A 12,580-nucleotide genomic window follows, 5' to 3' on the forward strand; every position below is an offset into this window, starting at 1 on the left:
GGGAGAAACATTATGTTCTTTAAAAGATTCATTCACATTATGTTTACTGAATATATATGCTTTGAATCTTTGAGACTTTTTTCTTTTAGCATGCTTTTTCATTATTATGGACTTTGTTACATGTATCATTCCCCTATTCCTCAAATGGATTCATCCACAAATCTGAAATTCCAAGAGAAAGACAATTAGGTGTGTGGAAAGGAAAAATTAAAAAGCTTACCTAGATCGATGTGATGTGTCATTATGCTCTTTAGTAAGTGATTTTTCCTTGTTGGAATTGATTTCTTAATGTCTTGAAATCCTCTTTTGCACATAAGTCTTGTAGTCCAGAGTTTAGGTTGAAGTTCAACATGTTGTCAGCCATTATTCATTTTCTCCATGGTTTTACTCGTATGTGGAGAGAATAATTGCTTAAAAACCATGTCAAGTGGTTTAGTGAGGTAATCCATGAGTATCCTAAGTGTGGTTCATGAGTTGAGAATTCTCGTGCAGAGCTTTGTGGACTACATAACCTTTGGGATAATGCATCTTCTACTATGTGTTGCTTACCTCGGTCTTTTAACAACTTAAAGGGTTTATCAAGAGCCTTACCTTGTAAAAAGGAGCAAAAGTAGGTTAGAATGTCATTAAAATAAGTAATAACATGCTTACCTTTGGACTTTTATAACTCATGATTCACCACTTATGTGGCACTGTGATTAAGGTTTTTCGGTGGCAACCCATCTTGAGGGTCATCTAAAACAATTCAACAACTCTGTAAAGGAAGAACAAACATACCAAGCAAACTAGTGTTATTGTTAGAAATCGAAATCAGTAGTTGTCTAAAGAGCGCAATAATGCAAGGCTCTTTATGAAGAATGTTCTCTATCAATTCTTTTGTGCTCACATATGTATTTCTAATCACTATTTTCTTCTCACAATTAGGTTTACACACCTCCCTTAGGTCATGTTCTTTGCTTTTATGGGTTGTGACATCTTTTGCTTTTGCCTCTTTTTCATTGTCTTTTTTTCCAGCCTCCTCACAAATTATTCTTTTATCTTTGAAGATTTTTTTTTTGCCGAAGACTGTAAGGCTTACCGTCTAAATTCAAAGTGTATTTTTTTGATTTGCCATAATTGGTAGCATTATTGTCGTAAATCCATGGTCTTCCCAGAATGATGTGAGAAGCTTCCAGTCTAAACACATCACACCAAATTTTGCCAAAATACTTTCCCGTATGTAGGTTGACTAAGCATTTGGTGACTTTCATCTCGAAACCTTCATTAACCCATTGTGGACAATATGGTTTTGGATGATGTTGACAAGGTAGGTTGAGTGCCTATACCAAGTAGCTACTCACCATGTTTATATAACTTCCATTATCAATGATTATGGAGTAAGTTTTACCTTGTATCAAACACCGAGAATGGAATAAGTTTATTCTTTGAATATCAGCATCTTTCGTATCTTCAGTGTTTAAAGGCCAAAGTATAACCATACAACTAGGTCTAAAAAATTGCAATGGTTCAAACATCCTGAAAATTCACAACACTCAAGAAACATGTAATGTTAAAAAATAAAAATCAAAGAAGACAAGAAACCTCACAAGTCACTCCAAGGAAGTAATACTCTGAGAGGCAAGGAAGTCGATCTTGTACTCTTTAAAACTCTCTTATCAAAAAGCTTTTCAATGTTCGTGTCAGAGTTTGATCGTTAAGAAAGAGAAAAGAGATACTTAAAAGCTTTAAGAGGTCAAACAAAGGTATGACTTCAAGTGAACGAGAATGCAAGAAAGAAGAAGTATGCAAACTCTTTTAGTCCTACTAACACAAGGAAGACAATGTGTTAGATAATGTATAGGAACAATAAAAGGTAAAACAAAGGAACCTAAAGCAATAAGAATCAAGAAAAGATTGGAAAAAACACTATATGATGTATTTGAAGGGTCAGATAGAGTCCGATTGGGGCTAAATTTTTGGACTTTACAATCCTCTTATGATTGAGTATGTACCTATAAAAAAATCTGATCCAAATTCATTCGTTTGTAATTTCTAGTTTTTTTGGATTTTTTTCTCATTTTTTCCTTTTTTTCTTTTATTTTCAATGAAAAACAACAAACTAACGAGAAAGAATTAAAACTAAATAAAAAAATTGAAAAAGAACCTACAAACGATGAACTTGTGTGAACAAGCTCTGTTGGTTACTTCAGCGAGTAATGCTTCAAGAACAAGTCAAATTACTTTGATTATTTCCAAGAATTGTCCTAAATCTGATACCAATTGATAGAAATGTAGCATCGGATAGATGGATGTTGCTCTCATTAAGGAATCAAACTTAGAAAGCTCTAGACTCGATGAAGAAAGTGGAAGGATTTGAATGGAAGAAGAATATGATGGAGTTATGGAAGATGGATAATGTAGGGATTACAGTTACTGGAAAATCAAGAATAAATATTAAGATAATAAGACTAAAATAATAAAGATAAATAAAAACAAGGAAGATGAACATAAAATAAAGAATTGATAAAGATAGAATGACTTAGCCAAATTAGGGTTTATGGCCAAATTGTTAAGATGGTGGCGTGGATGATATTGATAATGAAGATGGATATGATAGAAATAGATGGATAATTATCCTATCAAACCCTCCTACTCGTAATGAAAAGGCAAACTAGACAAATAGCTCTAACCAGCCCTCCTAATCGTAATGAAGAGGCAAACCAGAGTCTGAAGATCTCTCTCCAAAGAACTTGAAAAAAACTAAATTAAAAAAGCTCCGAAGGCACAAGTAATCAACACTTGCAAAGATAAACTCTCAATGTATTGTATTCAAGAAAAGATGTCTTTACAAAGTCGAATGAAGTCTCCTTTATATATGGGAGGAGTTCTAAATTCCTAAATAGCTAATGAATAAAAATAATAATAAACTACAAATAATTTTTTACTCGATCTTAATTCCTAATAAAATAATAAATATAATCCTAAAAGATAATGCATCATCCTAAATTAAATTATATTACAAATAATCGATAAAAATATTGAAAATTCGTAATATTTACAAAATCCCATATTGATGCGATGCAAGAATCGTTGGAAAGATAAGAGACAGCCGATAGTAACTTCAGAAGATATGTCAACCAAATAACATCAGGATGCTATTTATAAAGCATTCGTAAGTCTGCTGGTCTTTTTTTCCAAGGCTTGGTCATGTGGGTCAATTTGAAGCGTTGATCTATCTTCCTTTGATGTGAGCCTTGTGATGCATGTATCATCCTCCCTCTCTTCAAAAGATTTGACCTCAAATCAAATAGATAGGCTTTGAATCTTCGAGACTTCGTTCTTCTAATAGATTCAAGTAGAAACATTAGTCCAAAGAAGCAAGCGTTGTCATCATTATGGCCTCTGATGCATGTATCAATCGTATGTTGGAAGTTTTGTATATTTATGTTAGTGAGGGGGAGAAAACATTGATACTAGTACTAGAGATGTATGTTGAATGTTCTTATTTAACCTTCTATATTACGTTTGTGGTAGTTTAAAGCTTTCGTTGTGTTTTATTAAGTTTACAAAACCTAGAAACCTCACATGAGCAAGTTTGTAGCAAAACAATATTCTTGTGGCATCAGATTCTCGAAAATACAAGTTCTTAATTATAAATTAATTATAAATTACTTTATTATTTTAGATTCTCAGATAGCAAAAACATCTTTCATTCAATAAAATATTTTATTTTTATATATTTCCGTAATGCCTTTTTTTCCCTTTTGAAACTTGCAAGCTTTTATTTCAAATTCTAGAATTTGGGTTTTTGGTTTGACCTTCATGTGGAACCCAAGATTTAATGACATTTTAAATAGACAAGAAAACGTATTTTTTGATGAAGAAAATAATTTTACTACGTCATCTTTACTCAATTTGTGATTAGCAAGAACTATAATTGGACTGCCACGTCTCTAGATAATGTGATTAGCATACTTTTTTAAAAATGCTTTAAGAAATTTGATGCGGCAAGAAAACTATGTAAGGCATCGCTTCTCTTGAAGCGTGTATTCTCACGTGGTGTCATGTCAATATTTTTTTTAGAATGTGCGTTTCAGGGAATACACTTTCGGTCCACCTAAGTAAAGACGTGTTTCACATAATACACCTTATTATAAAGGGTGTTAAATCGATAAAATTTGAAAAAACGATACTTAATATATAACTTTATAATATTTGAGTGGTTTTTAGATAAAAACGCCATTAGTGGAACGTATCACTCCTAAACACGCATCAGATGGTATTTGCCTTACATATTAATTTATAATTAAATATATATTTGCTAATTTTTTTAGCGGTGTGATTAAAGAAACATGAAAGAGAAAATATACTCGGACCATAATTTAAAGATCGGCAAAAAAAATGGAATAAAATACAATAATTTGTATTTTTATCTGTGTATGGAGGAACGTGGAGATTTTAAAGTCTTTTAGCTCACCTAGTTTTGCAAAATCCAGTGGGTTTACATACTATTTTTTTAGTATTGGTTTAAATCTACATTTGGTACATAAATTATATATTTCTTTTAAATTAACACTTACAGAATTTGTGCTCTCAGATTTGTACAGAAAATATAATTAATATAGAAACTTTAATTTTATATATTATTTTAATATTTTATTAACAATGATAACTTTTAATGATATGATAATATAAATCTTTATCCCGTGTTAATGAGAATATTATCACATATGTTTTTATATAAAAATCTTTTAAAGTTTTAAAAAATATATTAAAAATTAAAAAATTTTGTATAAAAAATTATAAAAATTAGTTAAAAATCCCAAATATCATAAATTAATGTCTAAAACACTTAGAATTTTATTCTTTGTATAAATATTAAAAATATAAAATATGAATCTAAGTTTTAAAGTTGAAATTTCATAATAGAATATTATTGTAAGAAAGTAAAGTCATCAATTGGAAATTAAAAAAAAAATACACACAGCTATTTTAGCTTTTTTTAAAAAAATCTAGTCAAATTAGATAAAAATATGAAAATAAATAAAAATATGAAAGGATAATAAAATACTTTGATTTTTTATTAAGAAAAATTAATAAAAGTTTACCCCATTCTAAAATAAGAACACACTGAATATTCGATTAAAATAAATAAATAAAGTTATAATGATTAATTAAAGATAAATTATTAAAATGGTGGATTAATTTTAAATAAATCGTTGTTTTCATTTTAAATATTTTGTTATTCTTAAACTTTTTCAAAACTAAAAATATAAATGAAAATGTCATTATTAATATATCATATAATATAATATAATCATATTAGTAAAAATTAATAAAAGTAATAAATAAAATTAAAGTTAAGATAAATATTGTAAGATAAATTTTATAAGTATCAAGTTGAAATAAAGTATCAAATAGAAATAGTAAATGAGTATTTAAATATTTTCAAAAGCGGTCGTAGGCTAAACCAAGAACAAAAACCATGGGCAAATTTCAGCCTCAGCACAAAGAAAGCACAAGCCTTTTTGCCTAACGAAAAACCGGCTGCTCCGCTCTCTGTATCTGTCTTTCCATCTTTGTCTCTTTATCTGCTATATATCACTGATCTCTTCATATTGGTATTTCCTCTGTTACATCCTTAAAATTCTCAAACACTACACTGCCTTTTGTTTCTGCTTGAAGAAGAAGAGGTTTCGCAGATTCCTGGTTACGTCTCCATGACACTCACTTCTTTAATGGGTATTTCCTTCTTTTTGGTCTAACAGTTCTGAGAAAGTTGTAGCCAATGGGTGTTTGAAGAAGAAGAAGAAGAAGAGCTGTTTTCCTTTCTTTCTTTCTTTTTTATTGTTTATGAATGGAAACTTCTGGTTTACCTGGTGGGGTGTTTTCCGGGATTGGTTCGGGAATTTTAGGCCTTGAAATGCCTTTACCCCCTCCTCGACAACAACCTCAAAATCCCCAAACTGTTCAACACCCGCATGGTTTTCTTCAACACCCACAAATGGTTGCTTATTCCTCCAACCATGAAAACGAAAAACAGCTTAAACCAGGTTACACTTTTGGTTCCAAAACCGGACAGACATCTGCTGTTAGCGATGATGATGAGCCTGCAGGTTTCACTCTCGATGACGGTGGTGGTAAGAGAAAAGATTCGCCATGGCAAAGAATGAAATGGACCGATGGCATGGTGAGGCTATTGATAATGGCGGTTCACTACATCGGCGATGAAGCTGGACCGGAGGGTGGCGCCACCGATCCTAGTGGAAAGAAAAAGGGTGTCGGTGGTGGATTGTTGCAGAAGAAAGGGAAATGGAAATCGGTTTCGAGGGCGATGATGGAGAAAGGCTTTTATGTTTCGCCTCAACAATGTGAAGACAAGTTCAATGATTTGAACAAGAGGTACAAGAGGGTTAATGATATACTTGGTAGAGGGACCGCTTGTAAGGTTGTAGAGAATCAAACCTTGCTTGATTCCATGGATTTGTCCCCCAAAATGAAGGAACAAGTTCGGAAATTGTTGAACTCCAAGCACTTGTTCTTCAGAGAAATGTGTGCTTACCATCATAGCTGTGGCCATGCTTCGAGTGCTAATCATTCACCGGATGAGACATCCCAAATCCAGCACCAACAAGCTAAAAATGCTCGAATTTGCGGCGATTCGGAGTCGAAGTCGGCTAAAGTGGTAGGCAGTGAAGAGGATGACGATGACGATGAAGACGAAGAGGACGATGTTGATGAGGATGATGACGATGAAGAAGCAATGGATGAAGAAAACGATGAAGAGTCATTGTCGCCATCGATGCAACAACTGAGCAGTGAAGTGGTGAAGGTGATAGAAGATGGATCGAAGAGCGGTTGGGAGAAGAAACAATGGATGAAGAAGAGGGCGATGCAATTGGAAGAGCGGCGAGTGAGGTACCAAAACCGGGCATTGAAGCTGGAGAGTCAGAGGCTCAAGTGGGTGAGATTCAGTGGGAAGAAAGGAAGGGAAATGGAGAAAGCGAAGCTCGATAACCAACGAAGGCTGATCGAAAACGAGAGGTTGGCCCTGATTTTAAGACACAAGGAGATGGAGCTGTCGGAGATGGTGGATATTCAACCCTATCACCACCATTCTCCTAACAAAAGGGGAGACCCATCAAGCATCACTGGTTGAAAATGTAACATATTATTACGGATTTTATGTCAGCTTTTTGTATGAACAAAGAAAGAAAAAAAGATAGCTTGTTATGCTCTTGTGTTTATGAAATTTAGTTATCCCTACATGTGAATTCTGGTTTTCATTTTCCTTTATTTGTGTATCCATTTTCAATAGATAAGTAATACTCTAGACTTATTTTTTTAAATAAATATTTGAGTTTGATTTGATATTAAAATGTTATTCGATTTTACTCAATTCCTCATTTTATAAATTTAACTTAAATCTTTTTAAATAAAATTTAATTTATAAAATAGGATTTGGATAACTATTTTTTATAAATTTATAATTAGTGATTTGATTTGATCTTTAACTTATGGATGTTATATTTTTGTGATTTCGGTAATTAATTTTAAAAAAAACTGCTATCATGTATGTATTGCTAGAGACATGTATCATGACATATGTCACTACATGATTGAAGGGTTAATTTTTTAATTAATTAAAATTAAATTCAAATTAATAGAATATAGGAGTATTAAAGATTAAATGTATAATTATATTAATAATTTTAACAGCTACATCATCTCTTCTATTAAATATTAACAAAAAAATTATCTGATTGAAACAATTAAATAATTAGATAATCTAATTAAAAAAATCAAAATAATAACAGTCAAAAATGATAAATAGTTATGACCGGTCATACTAGTAGTTCACGCTTTTATTAACGTTTGATCTGCCACCACTAAATTGAGTGATAGAAACAGGAAACTAAGCTAGAGATAAATGTATAATTATAAATTATAAATTTGTAACTTTTTTTAAAAAAATTATATTTTCTGTACAAATAAATAACTTTCATTGAAAATAATTAACTGTATAGGAAAATATGTTTTAATTTGATTACCTTCAAAAATATTTTAAAATATAAATTAAAAGGTATAGATTTATAATATTAGAAAAGTAATTTTATATATTATATGTACACTTAATTATTTATTTTCATTATAATCATATGTGCTATATACACATATGTGTCTCAATGACTATGGTTTATAGTAAACTGTAACAATAATTCTTGATAAAAAATAAAATTTTCGAACTCTTGTATGAGCAAATCTTTTTTCATTGCCCATGCTAGTTAACTGACTAAGATTTAGTAGAAGGAATATATTTACAAATACTAAAGTATAGGTGTTACACTTATCTTAGAAAACTACATATCTAATGACACTCGAACCCTCAATCGACTGATTAGAAGTCAGACACCTTGACAATAAGGTATATGTACATATATATATATATATATATATATATAACCCAGATGTTATTAGGAAAATATTATATCTCACTAAATTAGTTAGGGGGGGAAAAAACACACCTGGTGGGACTCGAACCCACAATCGTCTGATTAGAAGTCAGACGCCTTATCCATTAGGCAACAGGTACTAGGTGCTTGATTTAATCAGATTTTAACTTTTTTACTAAAGTTATTATATTTACCAAAATTAAAGTATATGAAATTTGTCGGGGAAGAACACATCTAGTGAGACAGGTTCTTGAGAGTATGTATTTCAAATGCTATGTATTTTTCTTTTTTATGGTTCAGAAGTAACTGTTTATTGATTTCGACCACCAAGCTAAATTTAGTACCCTTGTAATTTATAAGCAATTTAAGGCTGATTCTAAAAAATTGTTGTTTACAAAAACGAACAATGACCCAGCCAATGCTGCAGAGTTATTTATTACACAAACCACATCACTTCCTTTAACCTCACTAACCTGCACAATTTCAGTCACAAATTTTAGGCAATGATACATGCATAAGAGTTCTCATTGTAAAGTTCAAATCCCTAATTAATCAGCCAACAGATAGGAAGTAAACTAACAGCAAAATATCTTTAAAAAAAACACAAAAAGATAGAAGCACTCGTAGCTGGTTCCACTTTACTCACCTCCAGCCAAACAGATGTAGTTTCACTCCCAGTAAACAGGTACTGACCAATAAAAATAGTGTCTCCCTTCTTCACTGCCTGCAAAAATCAGATTGGATGACTGTATCATAAAAGTTGCACAAAGAAACAGGACAACCACCAGCAAGTATGAATTACTGTTAGCCAAATGGAAAAAAATTGGCAAGCGAAGATTCCTGTATAAATAACCCATAATCATTTTGCACCAGCCAATGCATGTCTCACAACCCCAAATTGAGGAAAACCAGTTTATAAAGGCTGTGAAAAAACAAAAGAATCAGACATCCAAGGCAAATAATGCTTTAAACCTCAGATCCAAAATGCAAGAAAACAAGGCTCATGCAGATAAATCTGCAGAGCGAATAACATGGGATATACAAAATGCAATGGGACGTAGTGGACTAGCTCTGTACCTTTGACAATACATCAAAATTGATAGGCAATAATTCTGAAGAGGCCTTTTGCCCTGCATCCGGTGTCAAAATAACCATAGCATCTGCCTGAAGTGAGATGGCTTTCTCGCTTTTATTAACAACCTGCATCTCAGCACCTACGGTATCCAACATAACCTGGAAAAAGTCACTTTATTTCTTAAATTACATGATCCACAGTAAAGCAGTCAAAGAACACAATCTGCACCACAGTAACAAACAAAAAAACACACTGTTTGCCTCACTCGAGATTCTGTAACAGCCAACTCCCTTTATCTGGAGTAAGGCACAATATTACTGGCAATTCACATTAAAAAATGTCCGAAAAAAAGTAATACTAAAAAAATCATTTAAAAAAATGAGAAAGCATTTTCCTTTTCCTGCTGAGCACAAAGTTAACATTTTACATTAAGGCAGACATTTATCCAAGGAAGCAAACAAAAGCTATATAACTAACAAAAATAGACCAAAAAACAAAGAATATACCGCACAAAACTTCTAAGTGAGCTTAACAGCTGCCTTCAGATTTTCTAAAGTTTCCTGATGATACTCTAGGCCATGCCACGAGAAATCAAACCTAGCCACTGCCCAGAAGAAAAAAAACCTTAAAATCTCAAAATCCATGTTATTGACCACCACCACTCATGTCTTCCATAGCCAAAACTCTATCTGTCGATCACCCCCTTTTATCACCACATGAAATCTTTAAATCTTTAAATTATTCAATTTCTTAAAAAAAACTTTAAAATCCTTAAATATATTCCCTTATCATTTTCAAATCAATCATCGTTGTCCATCCTTCATTCGTCAAATCCCATTATTGATAATCTTATTCTTTCATCGTTGCAAATCGAATAACAAGACACTAAAATCAATGACGAACGACATTCGTCAGCATAAATCGACGATTGATGCACCACTCTTCTTTTGACGAATGATTTATGATTAAACGAGAGGAGAAGAGTTGTAGGTTGTTCAGGTTGGGATATAAACCAAGTACGAGTAATTTCCCTATAACCGGATTAGTAAGAATGCGAAATAAAAACGGAAAAATAATACCCGAAAATTGATAACGGAGTTCAGCCAATTGTGCTTACGTCTCCGGACTGCTGCAGATCTTTTACTAAGAGAGAAAATTTACAGGTGTTTACAAAACAATCATTACTCACAAGAAACTCCCTAGTATTGGGAGAAAGAAATGATTTGGGATTTTGGGATGATTTTGAAGCTAAATGAGCTAGGGTATTTATAGTTGAAACTTAGGGACCAATCTTTGTAAATACCCTAAAGTCAAATGACTAAAAAATGATTTTCCCATTGCTTAAATTCAAAAATAATGGGCTGCCTAACTTTGAAAAATTAGCAGCCCCCATTTAGCCACCTTTGAAATCATATAGCCACGGAAAGCCATCTAAAAGCCATGCATTTTTCAACAATCTCCCACTTGAAGACTAATTTTAATATGTCTTCACACCTCGATCAATGTAGCAGCTTTCTGGTCTTGATTACTCTAGCATGCCAACTGAAGCTGAACACAACTTCAGTTTACCCGTAGTCACCGTCTTTGTTAACATGTCTGCTGGATTTTGAGCTCCACTGATCTTTTCAAGTTTCAAAATCCCATCTTCCAGAAGAGACGGATAAAATGATATCGTAATTGTATGTGCTTCGTCCTGGAATGAAAAGACGGATTCTTCGCTAGATGGATAGCACTTTGACTATCATAATACAAGACATTGTTTTCTTGTTTCTTGCCTAACTCTTCCAAGAAACTTTGGAGCCAACCCATCTCCTTGCTGGCTTCTGTAACAGCGACATATTCTGCTTCAGTTGTGGAGAGAGCAACTATCTTCTGTAGTTGAGAAACCCAACTCACTGCAGTACCTCCTATAGTATAGACATACCCTGTAGTGCTCCTTCTGATGTCGACATTTCTGGCTAAGTCAGCATCTACATAGCCAGTCAATATTATATCTCCACCTTTGAAACAAAGTGCTTTGTTTGTGGTACCCCGCAGATATCTGAGGATCCATTTGACTGCTTCCCAGTGTACCTTTCCCGGATTATTCATGTACCTGCTAACAGCTCCCACTGGTTGAGCAATATCTGGTCTGGTACAAACCATGGCATACATCAGACTTCCAATTGCTGAGGCATACGGCACCTTCACCATGTGTGCACGTTCTTCCTCTGTCTTTGGTGACTATTCTTTGGAGAGTCTGAAATGAAAACCTAAAGGTGTACTTACTGGTTTAGCATCTTGCATGTTGAACCTGGAGAGTACTTTGTTGATGTACTCAACCCGTGATAACATCAAAGTCCCCGACTTTGTGTCTCTCTTGATCCTCATCCCATGAATCTGCTTTGCAGCGCCCAGATCCTTCATAGCAAACTGCTTCGATAATTCTTGCTTCAAGTGTATAATCTCTTCCATGTCTGAGCCTGCAACGAGCATGTCATCAACGTACAATAATAAAATAATGAAGCTGTTGTCGAACCTCTTAATGTAGCAACAATGGTCTGCTTGGAATCTGGTAAACCCACTGCTACTCATGAAGCTATCGAACTTCTTGTACCACTATCTAGGAGCTTGTTTTAAACCATACAAGCTCTTCTTCAACCTGCATATCAGGTTTTCTTGTCTGCTTCTATGAAGCCTTCTGGTTGCCTCATATAGATTTCTTCCTCCAAATCACCATGAAGGAAAGTTGTCTTTACATCTAACTGCTCAAGATGTAAATTCTCTGCAGCTACAATTTTTAACACCAGTCTGATTGTAGACAGTTTTACGATTGGAGAGAAAATTTCATTGTAGTCAATACCTTCTTTTTGCTGAAAGCCTTTTACAACCAATCTTGTTTTGTAGTGTTTGCTCCCATCGTGCTCTTCTTTGATCCTGTAAATCTACTTGTTGTGGAGCGCTTTCTTGCCTGGTGGTAATTCAGCTAATTCCCATGTTTGATTTGACATAAGCGAGTCAATCTCATCTTTCATGGAAGACTCCCACTTGACTGAATCCTTCACTTGCATTGCTTCATTATAGCACTCTGGTT

At 33.3% G+C, this 12,580-nt stretch overlaps 1 protein-coding gene, 1 long non-coding RNA gene and 1 other non-coding gene across 3 annotated transcripts; 1 reads left to right on the forward strand and 2 right to left on the reverse strand.

The window, feature by feature from the left end:
• Positions 1–5,529: 5,529 nt before the first annotated feature.
• Positions 5,530–7,270, forward strand: LOC120153109 (MATH and LRR domain-containing protein PFE0570w-like). The gene has a single exon (XM_039165111.1). It carries the CDS (start codon positions 5,837–5,839, stop codon positions 7,136–7,138), a length of 1,302 nt encoding a protein of 433 aa, XP_039021042.1. The 5' UTR covers positions 5,530–5,836; the 3' UTR covers positions 7,139–7,270.
• A 1,229-nt stretch (positions 7,271–8,499) lies between these two features.
• On the reverse strand, positions 8,500–8,572 carry TRNAR-UCU. Its single transcript has one exon. It is a non-coding gene; the product is annotated as a tRNA-Arg (tRNA).
• A 504-nt stretch (positions 8,573–9,076) lies between these two features.
• Positions 9,077–10,079, reverse strand: LOC120154054. Its single transcript, XR_005518849.1, has 3 exons — positions 10,014–10,079; positions 9,510–9,665; positions 9,077–9,156 (listed from the first exon to the last, which is right to left on the reverse strand). It is a non-coding gene; the product is annotated as an uncharacterized LOC120154054 (long non-coding RNA).
• Between the last annotated feature and the right edge of the window lie 2,501 nt (positions 10,080–12,580).

The sequence above is a fragment of the Hibiscus syriacus genome, unplaced genomic scaffold (assembly GCF_006381635.1).
Source record: "Hibiscus syriacus cultivar Baekdansim isolate YM2019G1 unplaced genomic scaffold, ASM638163v2 tig00002840_pilon, whole genome shotgun sequence".
Lineage (NCBI taxonomy): Eukaryota > Viridiplantae > Streptophyta > Magnoliopsida > Malvales > Malvaceae > Hibiscus > Hibiscus syriacus.